Source organism: Miscanthus floridulus, chromosome 1 (assembly GCF_019320115.1).
Source record: "Miscanthus floridulus cultivar M001 chromosome 1, ASM1932011v1, whole genome shotgun sequence".
NCBI lineage: Eukaryota > Viridiplantae > Streptophyta > Magnoliopsida > Poales > Poaceae > Miscanthus > Miscanthus floridulus.
Genome location: NC_089580.1, coordinates 151,151,941 through 151,177,895, shown reverse-complemented (window position 1 = coordinate 151,177,895; position 25,955 = coordinate 151,151,941). Strand labels below are relative to the sequence as shown.

Genomic DNA, 25,955 nt, shown 5'->3' with positions numbered 1-25,955 from the left:
CGCAAACAAAAAGATTAGATCTAAAATAAGCAAAGTAGATTATTTGTAAAATATTGATTAAAAAAGTTAAAAGTCAAAAAAGACACCAAGGATAGTTCATTGAAGTTCCCGTGAGCCTAAATCAAACTTTGAGAAATGAAGAGAGGAAGAACGGACTAGAGGTGTTCCTCTTTATTGAAGGTTGAAGACGAGCCTCCTAAATTAAATTTCCAAGTGCGTCCGCCACTGCCCACGTGCTCGCATAAGTACTTCCTGTTTTGTTGCAATCCGTTGTGTGTTGTTGTCTAATAAAGTTGTTCCAGTTGATTTGATGATCAAAGAAACAATCAACTCGTTTCACTTGGAAGGAAGCAGCGTTTTGTATTTACCTTTTGAATAAGCAATGTATTTACGTTTTGAATACGCAAGCCAGCGATTAACGGTGCGGGTCGAGGTAGCAGCCATCCGATTGAGATGCCTACCATCTTTTGCTTATACTAGCTAATCAAGCAAATGTCAACCGCTAATAATGCATTGTTGGACCCACAGCCTACCATCCAATCAAGCAAATGTCAACCGCTAATGCATTGTTGGACCCACAGTATGCTTGCGCATGTTAATCAAGCAAAGCAAAGGTTTGCTCAGGCCACCTGTCTCCCTCCAACTCCCACGCTGATGGATTACAGCCTTGCAGCAACGGAAAAAAGGAAGGTACCACTACACATGAGGGTCAGCATGCTCATGCAATCATTTCTTAGCAACATGGCATAACTGCATAATGATTGTTGGGCGAATCCATCCACTCCTGTGCATCAGTTCAAAGGTACAGCTAGAGATGCACGGAAAGAAAGATTTTTTTAAAGATTACACAAGAAATGTGAGTCAACACTCACTAGGGAGCACAGCGGCCGTCTAACAATAGGATACAAGCATGTCAAAACCAATGTGATTGGAACCGACTACAGACTACTGGGTACACAATATGCTTGTTTTTTTACACAATATGCTTGTTTTTTTTACATATAAGCCTAGAAACATCATGCGCAAGCCCCCCCCATACGTCTGCGTAACAATATTGCGTTGAAAAATCATGGGCGTTAAAAACTCCACATCATGGCGCTTTAACAAGGTCATGGAGATTAGCGCCATAAATTCAGTACTTGTCCAGTGATTGTACATCCTTGGGGGTCCCCTGACCTCCTGGGGAATACACCGATGAAGCTGGCATCAGGCCTTGGTTGGCAGCAGGGCCCTGGTGTTGTTTGTTCTGCAAGGTGGAAGAAGCCTCGTCATACTTGCACAAAGAGCTATAACCGCAGATTGATTTGTACGATGCAGAAGGGGAGGAAATCGTACACCAACAGGGGATTTTAGTGATGAGGCATCGTCAACAGCTACAACCGCATGGTCCGATGACTGGTGGAAAAGTAGCAGAGCTATAGACCGATCGATCGGGTTTGTCTGCGTCTCGATGCTCCGAGGATCGACGAACCTGCCAAACAGAAACATCAAAAAGGCTACACATAGGCAAAGCCATTTTCTCGCCTCCTTTGCATTGTAAGTACTGTAACGAGTATCAACTTCAGACATTGTGCCATGCCATGGAAGAATAATGAACTGCCTCCTTATATTTCTTACTGTTTTAAAGCAGGCAACTATATATAACGGACTAGATACTATAGCATCACAAATAACACATGTAAACAGTCAACAAGCCGGTTAATCCGTCACTCAAATTAAGAGCTATATTTAAACCTCAATCAACTAGCATCTTAGGGACCAAGATGTCAGGAATTGTTCTTCTGGTATATGGTTCGACATCTCAAAATGATATTTTAGAGATAACAGGCTGTGCGAAAGACATTGCATTAGGTGTTTCAAAAGAAAGATGGTGCATTACGAGCCTTTAGACAACACTGAAGTTTCTAATTAAACAATAACAAGAATGCCAATGATTACAGTTTTCAACGCCATAGATACTGATTCATGCTTGTGTAAGTATAGATAAGATCTTTGTTAGAAACGACATACTTGCGCGAAGTTTCTGCATTGTGCAAATCCTTTACATCCTGGCTATCTCCATTGCTGTTCATCATATTTGGAAAAACTTGCCTATGTTGCGCACTTCGTGCCAATCGGTATAAGCCATCTCTAATGCACAATTTGGTTTGCACATCCAGCTGAAGCAGACACGCAAAGTAACTTTAATACTGTGGTACATAGTTTATTAGAACTAGTTTAGTTCCTCTAAGAGGAAGAATGGAAACAGGAACTTTGGTTCTACCAAAACTAAGGTCCCTCCTTTGATCAAATTTATGGTCATTTAGAGAAATCAGAAAGGTAAGACCGAAAAAAGGAAGAAAAAAACTGCAAACGCAGCATGAATTTGCGGTAACAAAATGAAGGGGCTGTACTGCTGTAGTCTGGAGTTTCTGATTCATGGGACATTAAAAGAACAGAAAAGGAAGCTAGTAACCCATGATACCTGACTAACAGCATCCTGCAGTTGTCGAAAGCTGCTTTCTTCAACTGAGTTATCAGAGGACACAGATGATACAAATGAGCCGTCCACTATCATTGAAGTACCCATTGTAACTTGAGGATCCCCCAGAGTTCTTTTTCCTAATCCTCTTCTTTCAGTTGCATAGTTCTCAGAAGGATAAGCAGCTCTTCTTGTCAATGTTTGAGGATGTCTGTTCATGACATTATCATTTGTTGGCTGTCTTGGTTGCATGTTCACAGTTTTCTTCTGCGCTGCATTTGTAGAGTTAAATGTCACATCAGCTAATCACACCAGACGAGTACAAGATAAACAAACATGTTCAGAACAACTAGAAAATACCCCATCTGATGTTTCGCTTGTAACATTACCTTTTGAATTCCTTTGTGCAAAAGAACCGCTAGATTGGCCGAACTTTTCTGGATAGGACTCAGAAGTAATGTTGCTTGGTGAACTGGAATCTAAGTGGTGCCTTTGATTCAGTAAATTCTGAGAGGAGCTCAGCTGAGAAGTTGACGCTATAGAGAATTTCTTGTCTTCAATACCTTGAATTGCATTTTCAGATGAATACTGGTTTCCAACCTGCAACTGAGACCATGACATTAAATCAATGAAGAACATGTTGCATAGTGATCTATCATCCTTATGGCACTACCTCTTATGCACTAACCATCCTCAGAAACAAACATTCCAGTGATAAACCCAATACAAAACTGCACAAGCATGAGAAAATTGTACCAAGGCCTTGGAGCACAAAAATATAGAAATATACTCACTCCATTCCAAAATATAAGTCGTTTCAGATTTTCCAGATAATAGTTTTTACTATATATCTAGACATGGCATATATCTAGGTGCTTAGCTGCATCTAGAAAAGCTAAAATGACTTAGAACTTGGAACCGAGGGATTAACAGCGATAGCAAAACAAGTAGCATGATTGTACTTAACTACCTTTTCATTTCTGTTTTCAAATCACAGTCAGTTGTGATAGAACATTAAATCAACTATATGTCCATTCAAGGGGCTTAGGCCATAAACTAAACCCAAACTAATAAAAAGCCCCCGAGGCATCAAATACAATGATTCAGTGTTGTTTCAATAATTAAATAGCCCTAGGAAATTACCATATCAATGTTTTCATGTCCACTGCATATCTGGTCAGTGGGCAACAACTCCATCACATCCTCTTGGTATATCTATTGTGGACAAAAGAGATACAAGAATTAAAGAAGGTAGAAGATAAAAACTGAGTCAACTAATACAGAAGGAAAATGGAACAGTTGACTCGCCTGTTCGCCATATGCATTGACATTCTTTTGCTCACTGAACAGGTAGGTATCATTGAATTGATTATCACATAAAGCTGATGAAGGATCAACTGAGGGTAGTGATTTATCTTCTGCACATTGGAATGTTGAGAGATCATCCAGAATACCATAATCTGAATAAGACGAGTCAAACCCTTGCTGCATAGCAACATCAGAAGAGTAAACAGCATCTGAAGAAGGAATCCAAGATAACCCATCTGCAGTCTCCAGCTGCTGCTGACCATATGTGGAATCAGACGACCTTTTTTTTTAAAAAAAAAGAGAAGGAAAAAAGAAATAGAGTTATCACCTGTTTATACAAATTAAGATCTTAGCGAGAGCTAGAAGTTCTGAATACCTGAATAATGTGTCGACATCCTCAAAATTATCAATGCCAGGCCAATCGATGTAGTTTAGATCATTATCACCATAAGTGAGGCTATCCTGCGGAGCACTGTGGTTATTGAGAATGGACGAACCATTGCTCAGTGCAAACTGACAGGAGTTCCAGTTATCTGTTGGACATCTGGTTTCAGTGATTGTATTTTCTTCTCTTGAAGGAAAGGCATTGGAACCATTTTTGCAGTCTCCTATGCAGCCACCGGCACTGTTTATATTCTGGGATACTATCCCGTTCTCACGTTGGATGTCCTCTGAATTACATTTCTGTGAATCTGAGCTATTTGTTCTGGGGATGGGACCTTGGACTTTCTCACTGGCAACTGCATGCTTCAACTTCTTACTACTAGTGACACCAGGAGACTCAACTCCACCTTCATGTTCGTTGCTATTACTGTGGGCAAACTCATCAGTGAATTTACCTTCAAACTGTAAAAGCATTATTAGTCATAGGCCTAGATTGCTATGTCCAGTGGTCCATCAAGAATCTCGTGTATCAAATGCAGTGGCTAAAAAAAGTTTTGAGAAGCTATGTCCAATTGTCCATCAAGAAATTCATCAAACTTTTCGGCAAAAAGGAGGAATTCATGAAACTGAGATTACCTCACGCACCCTCCAATCTGGCATCCCTGCAAATTCTATCCGGGTCCGAAACTATACCAGTCCACCGGATTTGATATCATATTCAACTCAGGATCCCCAGCTCTTGACCAACTCCTACAAACCAGAAGGACAGAAAATGAGATGAATTACTCGAGAAATGAAATAAACTGTAAACTAAACTAAACAATCATATTCCAAGGCAGGTCGCTACAACAGTAATTATTCTAAACAAAACTGCTACAGCCATGTTCAGTTGCCTGCCTGCCTACCTTGGGGTTCAGATCAAACAGTGCAACAAAACATGGAAAACTAGTGATGCATACATCTCACCAAAAGGGCCTAGTAGAACTATTATACAAGAAAGAACAAAGAAAGAGGGGAGTCGAATGGACATGTTCTCACCTTCCGGAATCGAGAGCTGTGGATCAGAACCTGCAGAAGCAAAGAAAATCCACCAGTAGGAAAAAATTCAGCAGACAATAGAAGCAGCTTCACCGAAGATCCAAAAATGTTTTCCCCCCTTTCAGAAACAGAGAGAATGAAGAATCATCGCAAGGACACCAAACAGCAATCAAACAGAAGGTAGCGAACATAGAACCACCAGAAACAATCACCAGAAAAGAAAGGGGGAAAAAAGAAAACGCCTCCCCAAGAACAGAGGGGAACTCAAAAACTCGCAGCCCGACCACACAAAAGACGCAAGAACAGCACCGGGGGCCACCTCAAAGCCGACGCCCGAATTCGCGTCAAGGAAACGAGCAAAGAAAGAGAGAGAGAAGAACTCAAGAACGGGATGGATGGATGGATCTTAACCGCTTCTGCTTCGGGAGGACGCCGCTGCCGGCGCAGTAGGCTTGCTCGCTCCGCTCCACTCCACGGGCCGCTCGCTGTCTCTAGATGGTTCCTGAGATTACCCCTTTCTTTTCTTTTCTTTTTTTTCTTCTTCTCGCTCTAGCAGCAGGAGGAGGAGTATTTTTTTCGTTTTGTTTTGGCACAGGATGGATGAGAGAGAGACGACGATGAGAGGAGACGGGCGTCTTGAGCAGCGAATATTTTTTTCAGAGAAGGAGGAGAAAAGAAAAGAAATTGTTTGGCTTTGGCGCATAACTAGCGGCTGGGAGCGGGCGTGGTGGGCCCCGGGGCGGGGCGGAGGTAGTGGACACGAGGCGCCGGCGCGATCCGATCAGTTGCCGGCGCCCCATTGGCTGGCCCCGTCCGCAACCGCGGGGCCCGCGGGCCAGTGGGAGGGCGGCAGAGGCTTCTGGACTCCGGAGGCCTGGAAGTGGCGCCCGGCACGTGACTGACTCGCGGGGCAAGTTGTCTGACGTCTGCCGACTTGCCGATTGCCGTGCTCCGCTTGTGCTCATCCATTCCCATTCCCATCTCCCAGCCGAAGCAACAGCGACGCCGCTTGGCTTTTGGGTTCGGATTCGGATGGCCGACGTGGAAAACCGTGCAAACCGGGCGGGTTTCCCGGACGGCTGGACCTGCGCCGCGCGGGTTGGGTCCCGCCGTCGTATCTGGCAAGTGGCAGCCCGGCCTGGTTTGTTATTGTTTGGGCCAAAAGGCCGCGTGGAAGGTCCGAAGCCCAGAGCATATCCGCTCCGCTCCGTTTACACTCAGGGCTCCTCACCGGCTCTACCAAACGTTTTTGTGAAGAAGCCGGAGCCATTTTTTCAATAAAAAAACAGAAGAGTCAGAGCCGTTTTAAAGGAGTTATAAATTGAGGCTCCTCTAAAACGGCTCTGGCTGCTCTGGAGGTGCCACTCAAGAGGAGCCGTGCCAAACACTCCTAGTCTCACAGTCACAAACCAACCTGTATAAATGCTGATACAAGAGATGTTGAGGTTTGCATTGTGATGGGAAAACAAGTACTGTATACATTTTGATTTGTTTTTTTTTCTACTCATCCAGACGTCCACTACGAACTCAGAAACCAAATTTGTCCCTGTTTCTCAAAATACTACCTCCAACACGAAAAGGGCGCATTTTGTCATTTTCTAAAAAGTCAACCAATATAAACCCTTACTAAGTTTATAAAAAAAACATTTATGTGTCTAAATAAATGCACTATGAAAATATAGTACATGATTAAGCTAATGATCATTATTCGGTATCATAAATGTTAGTGTTTTTCAATAGATTTGGTTAGATTGAAAATTTGTTGACTTCTTACAACGCGAAAAAGAGAGGGCATGCTAAAGTTAAATCCACCACTTTGTTAATGAATTTAGATTCTGATAGAATTACTCTTAGTGGTAAAAAGTTTATTTTCCGAATCTTGTTTCAAACTTTTAGTAGATCATGGTAAATGAACTAATATTCATAATTTTCTGACACTTGTTGGATGATATATTGACCCTGTTCGTTTCTCTTATAATCTATCTTTTTCAGTTTGTTTTTTCAGCGGGAACAGTGTTTTTCTCATAACAAATCAGCGGAAACAGTGTTTCGGCTTGCTTTTTCAGCGAAACGAACAGGGCCATTGCTCTATGTCAATCAAGAAATAAAAAAAACAATCAAAAGACCCATTGGTTATGTGGTGCTATCATGCAACCTTCGATGAGGTCAGCGCAATGGGTTTGCAACTTCGCCCACTTTGCACGTGAGCTCGATCGGACTACTGGTACCATACACCAATTCCTTATTTAACCAAACAAACGCATATCCATTGTACACACAACAAGACGGCACCACACGCCATCCATTGTACACAACAAAACGGCACCAAACGCCATAGGGAATAGGGATAGAGGGTTGTTCCATCGGGCATGTCACAACCAACACAGACCAAACACTTACACTCGCCAGCCAGAAGTGAACCAGATCATCTGAAGGACTGGAGATGGGACTCATCGCCTGATCACGAAAACAAGGCCGCAGACTGACGGACCAACCACCCATGCGGCGGCATAGGACAAGATCCATAAGCACGCTAGCCCAGCAAGATGCTGCTGTCGCCACCAGGAGACTGCCGGGTCCGACGGCCTGCATGATGTCCGGTTGTTGAGGCCTTCCCGTCTGCAAAAATGCTGCCACCACTCATTCCTTTCGGCTTCGCGCGGTTCAGAGGCTGTTTCTCTGCAGGCGCTGAATCCCTCTCGGAGATGGCCTTGCCATTCAGATCAGTAGACTTGTTGCTGGACCCTTTCTTCTTTGCTGTCTTCATTGTGCTGTCCGTGTCGGCCTCTCCAAATGAGAAGGAGCTCACCTGTTAACAAAGACAACGACAGTTGTTCAGTAGAGTTTGGAACCACCACAAGGTGAATAAGCTACCAGAATGGCTCAGGCAGTACATTTGTGTTTTTCACAGGTGACAGCGCGGCAGAGCTGCCATAGTCTGATCTCCTTGACCTGTTGGGCTTGGGATCTTCATGATCAGCAAAGATGTCGTGACCACTGAGCTCCTTGGATTTCGCAGTGGACACCTGCCGCTTCATCTTACTGCCCCCCTCACTCTCAACGGTATGGCTAAGCTTACGCTGCCTCGCCACCCCAGCAACGGAAGTTGGCTTCCTGGGAGGAATGGTCCCGTCCTGGGAAAAGGTGATCTGGCTAGCCTACAGATTATAAAAGCTGATTGTCTCACCATATCACACAGAATGGTATGATCAATTTCCTGTTCTCTCATCAGCAGACAATTTGAAGTGCATAATTAACTATGGATCCACCAAATTATGGCATAGGGAACAAAAAGATATCCAGATGTGAACTGCTGACAAAGAGTTTGTAGTCTGTTACATGAAGTGGCTAATTATAAAGTTGATCATCCTTTCATGAAAAACAATAACCGTAGTTGATCACGAGAATATGATGGTTGGAACTGCAATCACAATATCAGACCTACATTTCCCCCCTCAATCACGGTACATAGAACTGTACTATTTATTTATTATAAGAATTAAGAATAACATAAGACTTCCGCTTTACACCAATTTTGGTTCACAAGACTACGTTTTTTACTAGTATTTAAGAACAACACAGAACAGCATAAGAGGTTAATTGAATCTCCAATCGATCAGATGAGTCATGTGGTGACAATGAAGAATCTTTAGGTCATGTTTAATCGATCAGATTTGCATTTGTTGAATAAAAATATGCTAACAAGGCTTTGAGAACACTGAAAACTCTACTTCTAGTAATCCGAGGCTAAGATCTATAGCATTATTCAACATCGACAAAACCGGATATCTATCCCGCCCACTTTATGCAACAAATCTGATATGCATTCTTCATTGATCCTGTCGACAAGCCACGTGACACAAAAGGAACTATCCCAGCATACACAACGAGTACTCTGTGCAGAAGATCAATGCCAAACAATGTCCCACACCACATAGAATGCAGATCCAAAGTTGTGCACCTGACAATCACGGGAGGCAGTTGCGACGGCGGCGGCGGCGCTCTCGGCCTTGAATATGCCGATCCCTGTTATCTCCTTCGACTTGGGCGCGGAGCCCGTCGTCCTCCTGAAATGATCAGAGCAGGAAGGAGCAGCCGAAATTAGTAAGCAGCCACACATGGGGTCGGGATCATGCATGCGGATACCGATCGCATTGAACGACATGAGATCCGAATCACAGGAGCGGAGAGAGAAGAATCCGGCCATGAAGGCGCGGAGGCTATCTCACATCTTGGTACTGTTGTGGCCGTCGGCCTCCTCGGTGACCTGCCCCCCAAGCACCACCTTCCTGAATTCCTCCGTCGGCTACAGTGCGAGCGAGGAATAATAAGAGATCGACGATCACAAGCAGCGAGCCCGCGCGGGGAGAATGGTGGGGGAACAGGGAGAAGGAGAACAGAAGAGCGGGGTCACCTGGTTAGGCCGGCGTGCTGGCAGCGACCCGGCGCCATCGGGGTGAGGCCACGCGAGCAGGCCGGCCGTCGAGGTGTGGGAACTCCTCACGGGGGCCGCCCTCTCCATCTCCCTGCCCCTCTCTCTCTCTCTCCTATGGAAGGAAGGAAGGGATTGGAGATCAAGGCGAATGAATGCGTCGTCCACGGAGGCTCGACTCGACTCATGAGGTGGAGGAAGTGGGGGCGGAATGTCGGTAAGCTCTCTCATCAAATTGAAGAAGAAGTGGGTCCCACGTAAATCATGCTGACATTGCAAATATCTCGCCTAACTCAGCATCATTTTCTTGTAAATTATATTTCAGTTCGCTTTTCATAGATATATAGTTTTTGTTGTGTATCTGAATATATATTGTTTAGATTGATAACAATAAAACTATATATTTAGACAAACCAAAATGACATAAGTACAATTTAGAGTCGAGATGACCCATGCATTCCCACTAGGAGCGTAGAGGTTATGTAGAGCATTGGACACTCTATAAGCAACTAAACTGAGTCGAGCTAGCATTTTACTTCGTTAAGTTCATGAATTAGTCTGAGTTGGTTCACAAGCTAGCTTTGATAAATGGTCTAAGTACTTAGTAGTCTAACATCTTAAACCACCAATAATGGAACTAGCTTGAGTATGTTATATGCATGAAATTGGTCTCTAGAAACTGATATACGATAAGCATTGCATTTATTTTTTGAGGTAAATGCTTGCATGGAACTAATTAAGTACTTCATCCGTTCTAAATTATAAGTCACTTTGACTTTTTTGGGTTCATCCATTTTGCTTCGTATATAGACATATTTGCATGCATAATAAAATGGATGTATCAAAAAAGTCAAAGAGATTTATAATAATTTAGAACGGGGGAGTAGCTCTTTGTGTGATATATGTATTGGTTGTAGCTATTAATGAGTCGGCTTGCAAGCCAAAGCAAGTTGGCTCGCGAGCTAAACAGGCTGGGTGGAGGTAGAATTTTAGCTCGTTTTCTTAATGAGACGAGTTGGTTTATATAGGCCAGTACAAACTATTATTTCCATGCATGGTAGGATTGTGTAAAGGGCAGTGGTAGCGTCCGGATGTCTGGACGGACGCACGTGTCCGGACGCCTACGTCTGCACTCCGTTTCGCGCGCCCACATTGGGGCCCGCACCATCCGAACGCCTCCTGACCCCACACGGAGACCGCTCGCGCCCCCTCTACTTCCCTCGCTCGGACGCCTGCTGCGCAGGTGGGTCCCCAACAGCAACACCCGATCTATTTTTGAAACATCCAGATGAAACATTCGCAACATACGTGTGAAGACAAATGAAACACTTGAAATATGCATTTGAAACACTTGAAATATGCGTCTGAAATACTTGTAAAAACACCTAAATACACTTGAAAAGCAATTGAAAGACATGCAATATCCAGATAAAACACTTGCAATGTATGAGTGAAACATATGCAACATCTAGATAAACACACTTGTAACATACATTTGAAAAACAGATGAAACATTTAGAGCAGATGCTTCAAACATACGTGTACAACCATTGCAACATATGAAACATCATAATCTACTTTTGCAACATCTATATGAAACCCTTGCAACATGCCTTTGAAACATCTGAAACACTCGAAACATACTCTTGCAACATTCACTTTCAAGCACAATATCTACTTGCTGCTTGGACAAACAGAGACTCGGTGTAGAGCCAGCCGCGCACACTAGCCACATGCCAGAGAGCGGCACTAGCGACGATGATGTGCCAGCAGATATCCACCCCTGGCAAACGCGTGCAGGAGATGGAGGGAGGCGAGGCGGACATGGAGGTAGTGTGGCTGGCTGGGTAGAGGGCCACCAGGCACGGCTCACCACGGTTACTGTCCTATGGTCGCGACGAGCAGCAAAAAGGGGGCGGCGGGGAATTTGCTGTTTGGGGCACTGTGTGTTTTGCATATAAAAATATTAGGTAATGCTTTTGACAGCCATGTAACGAAGTACTGAAGAAGTAAGTTACACTTACCGCATATAGTGTTTTTATAGCCAGCTTTTCCTTCCTCACTGGATCATGCCTTTCGTGATGATGAGTGACATAGAACCTAAATTCTCTGTTCGAATTATTTTAGCAAATACAACTTGTTAGTATCCATAAGTGAACGTTACAAGTATGTATACAAATATATAAGCTAATGAGGATTGTCGATATGTATACGTCTTGAGAATTAATATGAAGTCTTTGTATGTCGCCGGGTCCTTATCTATTGAATCAAAGACCCATGTCATGCTCCTCCCGACATCGACGGCTATACAAATCTAGTGGTTGCTACATGAATTTAATCATAGAACTAGATAAGCTCTTTTGCATCGAATAAAATATATCAAACAAAGCTTTAAGTATATAGTTGAACTTACTCGAAGTTGTATGGTAGCCATATAGTAGAGTGTTGTTGTAGATTTTTAAAAGCCAGAGCAATGTATACCGCAACCTTAAGAGACTCTTCCTTTAGTTTCGCCGTACAGATGCGCTCTTTCTCTCGAAAAGTCTTTGCAGCAGCTAGCTCTTTGGCATCCACTGTCCACTGTTTAGGGTAATTAAAATTTGGTTGGGCTATAGCTTGAGGGTCTACATACCCGGCTTTCAGACTTGGCATTTGTTTGACAATGTGCACTTGCATTCTACAAATCACGGCGTTGGTTAGTTACAACAAAATTCAAAGATTACATTCATATCATATCGGGAGGACAAGGACTTACAAGCACCACGTGCGAATTAGATTCATCTCCATTTCTCCCAGGTGAAAGCATGTGTGCATATCATTGAAGTCAAAGATAATTTTCCCAGCTGGGCTTCCAAATGTGCCGGTGGGGAAGCATGCTTGTACGAGATCTATGCTTGTTGGGAGAACACGTAAGTACCAATCATGGAACCTTCTCATTCCAAGTGGTAGGCGCCGGATGTCCCAGTTTGGTATAAAGGGCTTGCCTCTTTCATATGTTTTCGGGCAATCCTTTGACTATTTCATATCATCAATATTTAGATACTGCTTTGTAATTTGGTAGAGTTTGCTAGTTACGGCCTCCTCAGAACCCTGTTCTGGGACTTATTTAACTTGGTTCTCAGGCTTGAACTTGTCATGTGAATACCACTTGGACATCGACGAGACATCTTTCACCAAAACATAAACTGGCCTTATGTTGATTGGAATCTTCTTTCGAAGTTCCTATTCAGGCACGTCCTTGTCTTCTTGTGCATCACCTTCTTCAGGAGGCACTCGTTGTTTATGTATCGGCTGTGCTTGTTGAGAAGACTATGGCATCTCATCATGCACTTGCTTGGTACGAGTTAGAGAAGGTTGTGGCATCTTATCAGGCACATGCTCGCTAGGAGGTGGGGAAGAATGTGGCATCTCAGGTACGTGGTGGTCATGAGACGGTGAAAATATCTCCTCAACCTCAACAACTCACTCTAAATTTGGGAGAGGGGGAGGCGGCGAAGAAGCAGTCAATATAATGTCCTGTTTGTGCCAGAGGATGAACTGCCCAATAACGTCTTCGAGTAACACCAGCCCCTCGGGAGTTGCGTAGTCTATCCTCCACTGCATAAACTTGGGCTTCACGGTATGCACCTCGACCCTAGTGTAGTCCGGCGGTATCTTATTATTGTAGTGTAAGCCACCGGAAGGATGTGCCACACCCGTTGCCACCTCCATCACAGTGTTCTATTGGCTGCTTAGAAACACCAAGGTGCAACTAGTTGGTTCCCATATGCGATCGACGGGGGTTGAGGCTGTAGTGGAACCTTGGCTGCTAGGAACTTTTGAAGGGCTGCCAACTAATGCCAGTTCTCCCGGTGGCGTCACTAACATTCGTGGCTCTATAGACAATCCTTGCTTCTCCAGTGCCTTCGCAACTAGAGCCTTCACTTGGAGCTCAAGACTAGTCTCCTGGTCTCGGCCATGTTTCTTGTACATGTTCATGTCCTCTTCAAATCCTTGCTTACAGGTCGTCCTTTTCCCTAGTCCCCTGGTGCGGCCTGTGTGCTTCTTGTTTCCCAAGCCAAGGCTAAGCTTGTCCCTCTCTCTGGAAGGATTGAAGGAGCCCTTTTCCTTGTCTTCAGCATATTTCAGTATCCTTGATACCGCCTCTTGGGTCTCCGACTTATCAAACTTAAGATTACTACCGGATGTTTCTGTACTCCTCGCATATATCTAGTTCCTTGAGCGTACCTTCAGATTCGTCACATCAATATTCCCAGCAGCTGCGGTCTCTTCGTCTATCTTCCTAAACTGCTCTTCCTTGGCATAGTAGCCACCAGGGTCTAGATGATGGTGGTGTTTGTTTCTCTTCGCCAGCTCGGTATTACGGGCACTAAGCTCTAATGCCTCTAGTGAAGTCTTCTGAGCCACGAGCTCCTCCTATTGACTAGGAGTTATTTTGCCAAACTCTTTGAAGGGAGTTAACCCCTTTTGGATATACTTCGTGTTGAGGTCCGACCTCCAACATCGGAATACCTCTCCCATCATCCTAAAAGCATTTTTTACCAGTTCGTGCTTACCCGCTGGAAATCTAAAATTAACCCTCAAGCGCCTATCCCATAGTTCATTATTTTTGTTCTATGGTATCTCTTTCTAGTTAGGGATTGCTGGGTTCAATTTATCTCTTACTAGGGCCCCGATCGCATTATGAAATCGTCCTCTTAATTCCTTCGGCTCAAGGACCTCCCCTGCTGGCCCGACCTCCGTTATCACATAGCATGCCTTATCTGGATATAGATTTCCTTTTCTATCCCCTTGTTTCCTCTTAGGCTTGGTAGTCGTGGTTGTGTCTTCAGGTTGTGGAGCAGAGGCATCGTGATCCGTCTCTATGGCTATTGCCTCTGCTCTCCTTTCCTCTACTCCGTCTTGTCCAGCGAGATGTCACGGACATCGACGTCGTCTTTTTTGAGTTTCAGGAGGGACCTGTATATACGACAGGTCAAAGTGTTAGCAAAGGTAACACAGCCAAAGCTTTAGCAAAATTTACAAGCTAAGGCTTTTTCCCTACCTCCTCATTCAGGTCAAAGTCCTTGTCCAAATCTTCCTCCATTGGCCTCCTTCTGGCTTCACGTGGGAAAGGATCCTCGGGACTTACATATCCCTCTTCTGAGTCATTATCAGCATCATCCTCTTCTTCTTCGCCTTCAGCAGCCTCTCCTTTGGGGCCTTCTTCCTCGTCACACTGCTCCTGAGTAAGCATCACTTCTAGATCATTTTGTACCTCCTTATTGAACTGTTCCTAAGTAAGCTGGTCCTCTAGTGCTTGCTCCTTAAGGGTTGGCTACTCATCATGCTCGGGGCATCGGGTTGCACTGTCTGGTGTCCGCGACATTATTTCATGCTTTGTTCTAATAGATGTAAGAAAGTGTGCTTTAGGTACGCGAGAAGGTATAAGAAATCAAAAAGGTCTATAAACCAAAGTAGTCCTATAAAACAACAATATATAAAAAATGAGAAGTAGCAGTGGTAGAGGCCTCAGAAACATATCAAACATCATCTAATCTTGAATTTGGAGCATCAAGGCATCATAACAGAGAAGAGAGGAGAAGGTAATGTAGGGGCGACTGCTAATGATGCCAAGTTCCTCACAAGTTCTTGATCATCAGCTCATATTCCATATAATGTATGGACTTGGACAATTTCATCATCGATAAAACAAAGGAGGGGAGAGGGGAGATTTGGCAAAAAAAAACAACAGCTGCTTAACAAACATAGAGAGGAAAATGTGTAAAAAAAAGCAGCTGCTGCTTCCTAAATATAGAGGATAGGAAAGGTGGCAAAAATAGAGGAGAGGGGAGATTTGACAAAAAAAAGCAGGTGCTGCTTCCCAAAAAAGCAACAGCTACCATACTGACTTTGCTCAATCACACATGAACATCATATGCTTAATATCTTCCGAACCTGATAGACAGATCGGACAATCAGAAGTAGTAGATAGTAGTAGTAGGGAAGTAGTATAAGTAGTTGACAGAAGTACAAGTAGTTGATAGAAGACAGAAGTAGAAGTAGTAAACAATAGTAGTAAGGAAGTAGTAGAAGTAGCAAAAAAGCAACAACTGCTTAGGAGAGGAGAGGAGTAGAGTGGAGTAGAGGAGAGTAATAGTAGAAGAGGAGTGGTAGAGTAGTAGGAGAAGAGCAGGAGGACAATATAGTAGTAGAGTAGTAGCCAGCAGCAAGGGAAACAAATATTTAAAACTTATTTTATTCACTTCTCAAATATTTAAAACTAAAACGCGGGAGGACAATATAGTAGTATAGTAGTAGTAGTAGAGTAGTAGAGTAATACAGTATAGTAGTAGAAGAGCAGGAGGACAGTATAGTAGTAGAGCAGGAGGACTGTATAGTAGTAGAGTAGCCAGCCAGCAGTAGTAGTAGAAACTTATTTTATTCACTTCTCAAATATTTAAAACTGAAAGGCTCAGTTACTAACCACTCAAACATTGATATGAAACTAACCTACAGCTAACCATCCACCAATGGGCCAAGCATCCATGCAGTTCAAGCTAAAAAGAGACTAATATAAGAAACAAACAGCTACAAAAAAACACAACAGCTAAGCATGGAACAAATTATAAAGGTAGATTGTTGTATCATGAAAATGATATTGCACAGGAAATGAAAACCACACTAAACTCAGCTAGCTACTACAAATTTTCTGAAACTCAATGAACCACTGTAATATGAGTTGCAAATAAATAAACCAAATGTAAACTCAATGAACTGCAGCTAGTTGTACTCAATGAATTGTGTTAGCAATGCTCCAGCAACAATATATACTAGATTCACCCTAAGTATATATTTTAGTGGTCATATTGAGTATAGTGTCAGTTTCTATTTACCTCGGAGACAGGATATCTATTCATAATAAGACAATGCAGACGGCCATGCTGGGTCGATCCCAAAAAGAAGCGCATCCAAATCAGCAAAAACAAAGAGCATAAAAAAAGGCTAAACTGCCACCCTCAACAGTAGGACTTGAGAGAATAGAATAGCAGCACATTAATTACAACAGTAGGACAGGCTATCTATTTCATCTAATGTCTAAGAAAGAGTGAGGAAATGAACCTAAAAGAGCAATCAAACTGAGAGTGTATTGGCCAATAATGCAGCATATGATCCATGATCAATACGGATGAATCATAGAAGAATCGTTTTACAGATATCATAATGTAATATATAAGATCGATTGCTTGGTAATGAAATTGAAACTGTAAGTTGAAAGCTCTAGTTTGGTTTTGGTGAATTGATGAAACCCTATGTGCTAACCTAGTTTATCAAGTGATCATGAGATAGGTAGCACACTTCAAGTAGAGAAGCTAATGAAGATCATAGCATGACAATGGTGATGGCATGGCGATGATCAAGGGCTTGAACTTGAAAAGAAGAAAGAGAAAAACAAAAAGCTCAAGACAAAGGTATAACTTGTAGGAGCTATTTTATTTTGGTGATCAAGACACTTAGAGAGTGTGATCACATTTAGGTTTGATAGCCGTACTATTAAGAGGGGTGAAACTCGTGTGGAAATACGGTTATCAAAGTGCCACTAGATGCTCTAACTCATTGCATATGCATTTAGGATCTAGTAGAGTGCTAACACCCTTGATAATATTTGTGAAAATATGCTAACACATGTGCACAAGGTGATACACTTGGTGGTTGGCACATTAGAGCAAGGGTGGAGAAGTTAGAAGTGAAAACAGAGGTGATGCCAGCGTCGGTCAAGTGACCGGACGCTGACTGCCTGCGTCCGGTCGCGTTGACTGGCAGTACAGAGGCTAGGGTTTACCACCGAACGCTGGGCTATGTCCGGTCGAGGTAAACCAGGTTTCGACCCTTACTATACTTGACCGGACGCTGAGGCTCCAGCGTCTGGTCAGTTTTACCAGAGTGTCCGGTCAACTTCATAGCCGTTGGAATCAGACGAACAACGTTTGAAGCTGGTGACGCGTGGCATCCATCCGTGGACCGGACGCTGAGTCTAGGGTCCGGTCAGTTGGACCGGAGTGTTTGGCCAGAGCGCAGTGTGCCCAGTGAAGGGGTACAACGGCTCTATTTCATAGGGGCTTCTATTTAAACCCCATGGCCGGTTGTGGCTCATATCTTTGGCCATTTTCATTGACATAGTAACCTTGTGAGCCTAACCAAAGTCCTCCCACTCATCTCCATCATTGATTCATCATCATAGTGAGATTGGGAGTGATCCAAGTTCATTGCTTGAGTGATTGCATCTAGAGGCACTTGGTGTTCGTGTTTCGCTACGGATTTCGCTTGTTACTCTTGGTGGTTGCCGCCACCTAGATGGCTTGGAGCAGTGAGGATCATTGAGCGGAGGGTGGTGATTGTCTCTAGCTTCGATCGTGGTGATTGTGAGGGGTTCTTGACCTTTCCCCAGCGGAGCGCTAAAAGGTACTCTAGTGGATTGCTTGTGGCTTGTGTGATCCTCATCTTATGTTGGTTGTGCGGCACCCTATTGAGGGTTTGGCGAGTGAAGCCAATTAGCGCGTAAACCTCCAAGTGAGTGAATCGCCACAACAAGGAGTAGCTTGCCGGTAAGCAAGTGAACCTTGGTAAAAATCATTGTGTTCATCCTTTGATTCTAAGGTGATTGGTCTTCATTGTTATTCATCCTTGTGATTGATTGGTTCACTCCTCGACATGACGGTATAACTATCTTGATCACTCTCTTTACTTTACCGCAAACTAGTTGATAAGCTCTTTAGTGTAGCTAGTTGTGAGAGTTACTTGCTTGGTTGGTGTGGCTCTTTAGTTAGCCTCTGAGAGCACACTAACATAAGGTAGTGTCATTGCTCTTGTGTGAATTGACACTATCGAAACTAGAATTGTGGTAGGTGGCTTGCATTTTGAGTAGGCTAGCGCAACACTTGATTTGCCTCATAATTGTCTAACCATTTAGTTAAGTGTTGTTGTAGAAATTTTTATTAGGCTATTCACCCCCTCTAGCCATTAGGATCTTTCAAGTGGTATCAGAGCTGAGGTCACCGTTATTTGAGGCTTAACAACCTTCGGTGTTAAAATGGCTCAAATCAACAACACCAAGAAGCCACCCCAATTTGATGGCATAAATTATCCTTATTGGAAGTCAAAGATGACCACACATATCAAGTCAATCAATAGAAAGGTGTGGAAGGTGGTAGAAACCAAAATTGAGATTGGTGATCCGGAGAATCCCACTGCCGCCAAAGAAGTGCTTCTAAAAAATAATGGCATTGCTCTAAGTGCCATTCATGATGCAATTGATGAAAGAACATTTGAGCAAATCAAGAATATTGAGATGGCACATGAAGCTTGGAAGAAGTTGGAAGAATCATTTGAGGGCACTCAAGTCGTAAAGGGTGCAAAGGCATATATCCTCAAAGAAAAGTTTGCAAGCTTCAAGATGAAGGATGATGAGAGTGTGCCAGAGATGTTTCATAGGCTTCAAGTGCTTATCAATGATCTCAAAGCACTTGGAGAAGAAGTGAAGGATAAGGACTTCTCCCACAAGTTCTTGAGATGCTTACCCTCAAGATTTGGTACATTGGTCACTATTCTAGTGAGGAGTGGTTTGGACACCATGACACCGAACCAAGTGTTGGGAGATATAATGACCGATGATACTTATAGAGATGATGATGAGAAGGAAGAAAAGAAGGAGAAGAAGGATGAGAAGAAGGATGAGAAGAAGAAAAGCGTGGCCTTCAAAGCCACATCATCCAAGGACAAAGCAAAGCAAGAAACTTCAAGTGAAGAAGATGAATCTTGGGATGATGATGATGATGAGAAGATGGCTCTATTTGTCAAGAGATTTGGCAAGTTCATGGTGAAGAAGGGCTACCGTGCTAGAAGAAAGAAGTCTTCATCCAAGAACAAAAAAGAGTCAAGAAGGTGCTTCAAGTGTGGAAGCAAAGATCATCTTGTTGCTCAATGCCCATACAATAGTGACAATGATGATGACAACAAGAAGAACAAGAAGAAGGACAAGAAGGAAAAGAAAGAGAAGAAGGACAAGATGGCCTTCAAGAAGAAGAAGGGTGGCTCATATGTAGTCACTTGGGATAGTGATGATTCCTCAAGTGATGATGATGATGATAGTGATGATCACAAGACCACCAAGAAGAAGGTTCTTGTAAGCATTGCCATCAATGAGAAGCCTTCTCTCTTTGAATCTTCATCATGCTTCATGGCTAAGGCCACTAAGGTATAATCTTGTGATGATGAAAGTGATGAAGAACATGTTGATGAAAATGAACATGAAAATGAAAATGATAGTGATAGTGATGATGATGAACCTACTAAAGATGAATTATTTGACATGCTAGAAGATGCTAAAGAACATTTTGATATTAAGAGAAGGGAATGCAAGAGCTTGAATAAGGAGGTAAAAGCCCTTAAGCAAGCCCTTAATGAGCTCAAAGCAACTCATGAGAAGCTAGAGGTAGCCCATGAGAAGCTTGGCAAGGTTCACAAAAAGCTTGAAAAAGCTCATTCCACTTTGCTTAATGAACAAGATAAAAAGAAGCATGTTGAAACTTGTGATGTAGGTGTAACTTGTGATTTAATTAATACATCACTATCTATGCCTATCATTGTTGCTACTACTAACCCTTCTTGTAACACTTCCACTTCTACCTCATCTAGTAGTGATGGTCTCACTCGTGATGCCTCACTAATGGTTGAGAATGAGAACCTCAAGAAGGAGGTCACTAAGCTCACTCACAACCTAGCTAAGGCTTATGGTGGTGAGGACCGATTGCTTATGGCCTTGGGTAGCTAAAGAGCTTCTCTCTACAAAGAGGGATTGGGCTATACCCCCAAGAAAGGCAAGGCGGCCTTTGCTCCTCATAAGACAAGTTTTGTGAAGAACAATGGTTGGTTTTGCACTAGTTGCAAGCAAGTTGGTCATAAAGAGCATGAATGCACCAACAAAAGCAAAAATGCTAATGTATCCTCCATTAAGCTTAATTCTTCCTATATGCTTGTTAAGGGTACAAATGGTGTGAAGGCTAAGTTTATTGGCAAACCATGGATGGGCTCAAAGAAGAAAGCCATTTGGGTGCCAAAGAGCTTGGTTACTAACCTTCAAGGACCCAAGCAAGTTTGGGTACCTAAAAAGAATTAATCTTCTTTTGTAGGTCAATTACAAAGCCGAAGGAAGGCATTGGGTTCTTGATAGTGGGTGCACTCAACATATGACCGGTGATGCAAGAATGTTCAACTCAATCAACACCAATGGCAATGATGGCTATGATAGTATCACATTTGGTGACAATGGCAAAGACAAGGTCAAAGGGCTTGGTAAGATTGCAATATCCAATGACATGAGCATTTCCAATGTATTGCTAGTAGAGAGCTTGAACTTCAATTTGCTATCTGTAGCTCAATTATGTGATCTTGGATTCAAATGCATATTTGGAGTAGATGATGTAGAGATCATAAGTGTAGATGGCTCTAACTTAATCTTCAAAGGCTTTAGATATGAGAATCTATACTTGGTTGATTTCAATGCTAGTGAAGCAAAATTGTCTACATGCTTGTTCACTAAGTCTAGCATGGGTTGGTTATGGCATAGAAGGCTTGGTCATGTTAGAATGAAACAATTGAATAGATTGATTAAGCATGACTTAGTTAAAGGCTTGAAAGATGTTGTGTTTGAAAAGGATAAGCTTTGTAGCTCTTGTCAAGCCGGCAAACAAGTTGGAAACACCCATCCTAAGAAAAGCATGTTGAGCACTAGTAAAGCATTTGAGTTATTGCACATGAATTTGTTTGGGCCAACTCAATACACTAGCATTGGTGGAAATAAATATAGCTTTGTGATAGTGGATGACTACACTAGATACACATGGGTATTCTTTCTAGTAGACAAAAGTGATGTATTTGCAACATTTAAATCATTTGTCAAAGGCATTCACAATTAATTTGAAACAACCATCAAGAGAGTTAGAAGTGACAATGATGGTGAGTTTAAGAATACTAGAATTGATGAGTTATGTGATGAATTTGGAATTAGACATCAATTCTCGGCCAAGTACACTCCTCAATCAAATAGCCTTATTGAGAGGAAGAATAGAACACTCATAGATATGGCAAGGTCTATGCTTAGTGAGTACAATGTGAGTCAATCTTTTTGGGCCAAAGCTATCAACACGGCTTGCTATTGTAGCAACCGCCTCTATTGTCACCGATTGAAAGAGAAGACACCATATGAGCTCTTGAATGGTAGAAAGCCTAACATTGCATATTTTCGGGTCTTTGGTTGCAAATGCTATATCTTGAAGAAAGGCACAAGATTGGGCAAGTTTGACAAGAAATGTGATGAAGGATTTCTACTTGGTTATTCCACTACAAGCAAAGCATATAGAGTTTGGAATTTGGATAGTGGTACTCTTGAGGAAGTTCATGATGTTGAATTTGATGAAACCAAGGGTTCACAAGAAGAGAATGAGAACTTGGAAGATGTTAGAGGCATTCAACTTTCAAATGCCATGAAGAATATGGATGTTGGTGAATTGAGGCCTAGGTAAGTGAATGATGATGAAGATGATCAAGTGCAAGTGCTCTCTAACTCAAATGTGCAAGATGATTCACATCAAGTTAGTGCAAGTGACTCTCATGATAATGAACAAGATCAAGTGGCCAGCACATCATCTCAACCCAATGATCAAGCAAGTGCAAGCAATCAAGTTCCATTGCTTCAACCAACAAGTATTGCAAGAGATCATCCTTTGGACACTTTCAAGAGGTGTACAAACAAGATCAAAATTGGCATCATTTTGTGAACACTTCTCATTCGTGTCATCCATTGAATCAAAGAAGATAGATGAAGCTTTGAGGGATGTTGATTGGGTGAATGCTATGCATAAAGAATTGAACAACTTTACAAGAAATCAAGTATAAGAGTTGGTAGAAAGACCAAAGGAACACAATGTGATTGGAACCAAATGAGTCTTTAGAAATAAGCAAGATTAAGATGGGATAGTAGTAAGAAACAAAGCAAGATTGGTAGCACAAGGCTATACACAAGTTAAAGGTCTTGACTTTAGAGAAACATATGCCCCGGTTGCTAGATTGGAAGCAATAAGAATCTTGCTAGCCTATGCTTGTGCCCACAACATCAAGCTCTATCAAATGGATGTCAAGAGTGCATTTCTCAATGGCTACATTAATGAAGAAGTATATATTGAGCAACCTCCCGGTTTTGAAGATGACAAGAAGCTCAACCATGTGTACAAGTTGAAGAAGGCTTTGTATGGCTTAAAGCAAGCACCTAGAGCATGGTATGAGAGATTGAGAGATTTCCTACTCTCTAAAGGGTTCACCATGGGCAAAGTTGACACCACTCTTTTCATCAAGAAGATTGGAAAAGATCTATTTGTATTGCAAATCCATATTGATGACATCATATTTGAATCAACCAATCAAGAATTTTGTGATGAATTTGGAAAGATGATGGCTAATGAGTTTGAGATGTCCATAATTGGAGAGTTGAGTTACTTCCTTGGTCTTCAAATCAAGCAATTGAAAAATGGTACATTTGTGAGTCAAGCCAAGTACATCAAGGACATGATCAAGAAGTTTGGCATGACTGATAGCAAAGTCATTAGCACACCAATGGGAACCAATGACAACTTGGATAGTGATGCAAGTGGAAATATGGTGGATCAAAAATTGTATCGGTCTATGATTGGAAGCCTACTCTATGTGACCACATCAAGGCTGGATATCATGTTTAGTGTATGCATGTGTGCAAGATTTCAAGCCTCACCAAGAGAAAGTCATTTGAAGGCTACAAAGAGAATATTGAGGTACTTGAAGCATACACCAAATGTTGGTTTGTGGTATCCTAAAGGAGCAAAGTTTGAGCTAGTTGGTTACTCCGACTCAGATTATGTGGGATGCAAGGTAGAAAGGAAGAGCACCTCAGGCACATGTCAATTGTTGGGAAGATCACTTGTTTCATAGTCATCCAAGAAGCAAAATAGTGTCGCATTATCAACCGCCGAAGCCGAATACATATCCACCGGTAGTTATTGTGCACAAGTACTTTGGATGAAGGCCACTTTGAGTGACTTTGGAATCAAGTTCAAGAAAGTGCCATTGCTATGTGACAATGAGAGTGCAATCAAGTTGATAAACAATCCGGTTCAACATGCAAGAACAAAGCACATTGATGTCCGCCACCATTTCATAAGAGATCATCAACAAAAAGGGGACATTTGCATTGAGAGTGTAGGCACCAAAGATCAACTTACTGATATATTCACCAAGCCATTGGATGAGAAAATGTTTTGCAAGCTAAGAAATGAGTTGAACATATTGGACTTCTCAAATATGTGTTGATGCACCCCCCATTTACATGACATGCCTCTCCTTCGAGCAATCCAAGTTGATTGGCATGGCATACATCCTTGCTAAGGACATGTTTAGTGCATTTAGTCATATTTTCAATCTTATTAGGACATTTCAAATGGTTCTATTTTATTAGGCTCATTCATGAAAATTAAATGATTTTGATGTTTATATGATATCACTATTGCTTCTATGCTTGATTTGATCTAGTGATAGCATATGACATGTTTATGGGCTTGTAAACCTAGTGTTTAATCTAGAAAAAGAGCTATAAGTGTTTAACTCAACATGGTATAAGATAACCCTTATTTGGAGGTGTGAAGAAGCTTGTCCTTGGATCAAACCGAGTTAAATATGTTTGGTAAATGATCTAGACTAGATCAAATTTGGGAAAATGATCCTCACCCCATTGATTGGCATTGATAATCTCGACCTTACAAGTAATTCTATCTACATTTAGAACCTTTATGGTCATTGATGATAAAGGGGGAGAGAAACAAAGATAAGGGGGAAAGAGAAACAAAGATAAGGGAGAGAAATAAAGATAAGGGGGAAAGAGAAACAAAGATAAGGGAGAGATATGATAAGGGAGAAATATGAAAAAGGAAAGGGATCAACTAAAATTTTGAGCATACAAGTAGGGGGAGCAAGCTCATAAACTTGTTGGTGCATTTGAATGTGCATTTCATATGTTTGTTTGCATGGCATAAGTATTAAATTTACACAACCATGCTTGTGTGATGAATGTTAGTTGTAAGATTGAATGGTGAAATGAAATCACTAGATAACTTTCATTTCCAAGTAAGTCTTTACAAGTGATATCTTTTCAAAGTATGTTTCCAAGTGATATTGAGCTAACCATGGTGCTAAGGATGGTATGTTGGTATACTCCGATTGGTATCACGCTTCAAAGGTCCATCTTTTATACCTTAGCATCATTTGGTAGACATTGACTCCTATATTTCCTATCTAAGCATATATGCAAGCTTCAATCCAAACTCTTAGCACATATGTAGGGGGAGCAATTGCTACCATTTGGGGTTCATGAAACTTATCCATATCCTTTTACACATGGTAAATATGCTTGGGCAAGCAACATAGATTCAATTGAATTTCAATTCATATCTTTGTATAAGGGTTGTCATCAATTACCAAAAAGGGGGAGATTGAAAGCTCTAGTTTGGTTTTGGTGAATTGATGAAACCTTATGTGCTAACCTAGTTTATAAAGTGATCATGAGATAGGTAGCACACGTCAAGTAGAGAAGCTAATGAAGATCATAGCATGACAATGGTGATGGCGTGGCGATGATCAAGGGCTTGAACTTGAAAAGAAGAAAGAGAAAAACAAAAAGCTCAAGACAAAGGTATAACTTGTAGGAGCTATTTTGTTTTGGTAATCAAGACACTTAGAGAGTGTGATCACATTTAGGTTTGATAGCCGTACTATTAAGAGGGGTGAAACTCGTGTGGAAATACGGTTATCAAAGTGCCACTAGATGCTCTAACTCATTGCATATGCATTTAGGATCTAGTAGAGTGCTAACACCCTTGATAATATTTGTGAAAATATGCTAACACATGTGCACAAGGTGATACACTTGGTGGTTGGCACATTGGATCAAGGGTGGAGAAGTTAGAAGTGAAAACAGAGGTGATGCCAGCGTCGGTCAAGTAACCGGATGCTGGATCCAAAAGCAATGGACGCTGACTGCCTGCGTCCGATCGCGTTGACTGGCAGTACAAAGGCTAGGGTTTACCACCGGACGCTGGGCTGTGTCCGGTCGAGGTGGACCGGACGCGTCTGGTCGAGGTAAACCAGGTTTTGACCCTTACTGTACTCGACCGGACGCTGAGGCTCCAGTGTCCGGTCAGTTTTACCAGAGTGTCCGGTCAACTTCATAGCTGTTGGAATCAGACAAACTGCGTTTGAAGCTGGTGACGCGTG

The 25,955-nt window shown here is 42.3% G+C and overlaps 2 protein-coding genes across 5 annotated transcripts; both read right to left on the bottom strand.

Moving 5' to 3' along the window:
- Positions 1-729: 729 nt before the first annotated feature.
- On the bottom strand, positions 730-5,843 carry LOC136543929 (protein LNK1-like). 4 transcript variants are annotated; one of them, XM_066536253.1, is made up of 11 exons: positions 5,603-5,839; positions 5,192-5,221; positions 4,790-4,903; positions 4,146-4,615; positions 3,770-4,049; positions 3,605-3,676; positions 2,851-3,061; positions 2,465-2,733; positions 2,011-2,159; positions 1,336-1,471; positions 730-1,246 (listed from the first exon to the last, which is right to left on the bottom strand). In XM_066536253.1, exons 3-11 carry the CDS (start codon positions 4,811-4,813, stop codon positions 1,133-1,135), a joined length of 1,725 nt encoding a protein of 574 aa, XP_066392350.1. In that variant the 5' UTR covers positions 4,814-4,903; positions 5,192-5,221; positions 5,603-5,839; the 3' UTR covers positions 730-1,132. The 4 variants fall into 4 exon arrangements, with proteins under 4 accessions (XP_066392350.1, XP_066392342.1, XP_066392346.1 ...); XM_066536245.1 differs by having other exon boundaries at positions 2,851-3,067; positions 5,603-5,838; XM_066536249.1 differs by lacking the exon at positions 5,603-5,839 and adding an exon at positions 5,511-5,533 and having other exon boundaries at positions 2,851-3,067.
- A 1,573-nt stretch (positions 5,844-7,416) lies between these two features.
- LOC136497809 (uncharacterized) lies at positions 7,417-9,798 on the bottom strand. Its single transcript, XM_066493670.1, has 5 exons — positions 9,606-9,798; positions 9,421-9,497; positions 9,153-9,258; positions 8,086-8,349; positions 7,417-8,000 (listed from the first exon to the last, which is right to left on the bottom strand). The coding sequence occupies exons 1-5, from the start codon at positions 9,711-9,713 to the stop codon at positions 7,725-7,727; spliced, it is 831 nt and encodes a 276-aa protein (XP_066349767.1). The 5' UTR covers positions 9,714-9,798; the 3' UTR covers positions 7,417-7,724.
- Between the last annotated feature and the right edge of the window lie 16,157 nt (positions 9,799-25,955).

Excerpts from the sequence above, each read along its gene's own strand:
- LOC136543929 (XM_066536245.1), bottom strand. The coding sequence starts at position 4,813 with ATGCCAGATTGGAGGGTGCGTGAG. Across the intron at positions 4,616-4,789 it reads CAGATTGGAGGGTGCGTGAG|TTTGAAGGTAAATTCACTGA; the intron begins GTAATCTCAGTT and ends ATGCTTTTACAG. Across the intron at positions 1,472-2,010 it reads AATGCAGAAACTTCGCGCAA|GTTCGTCGATCCTCGGAGCA; the intron begins GTATGTCGTTTC and ends TCTGTTTGGCAG.
- LOC136497809 (XM_066493670.1), bottom strand. The coding sequence starts at position 9,713 with ATGGAGAGGGCGGCCCCCGTGAGGAGTTCCCACACCTCGACGGCCGGC. Across the intron at positions 9,259-9,420 it reads GGCCACAACAGTACCAAGAT|GAGGACGACGGGCTCCGCGC; the intron begins GTGAGATAGCCT and ends TGATCATTTCAG. Across the intron at positions 8,001-8,085 it reads CACCTGTGAAAAACACAAAT|GTGAGCTCCTTCTCATTTGG; the intron begins GTACTGCCTGAG and ends CTTTGTTAACAG.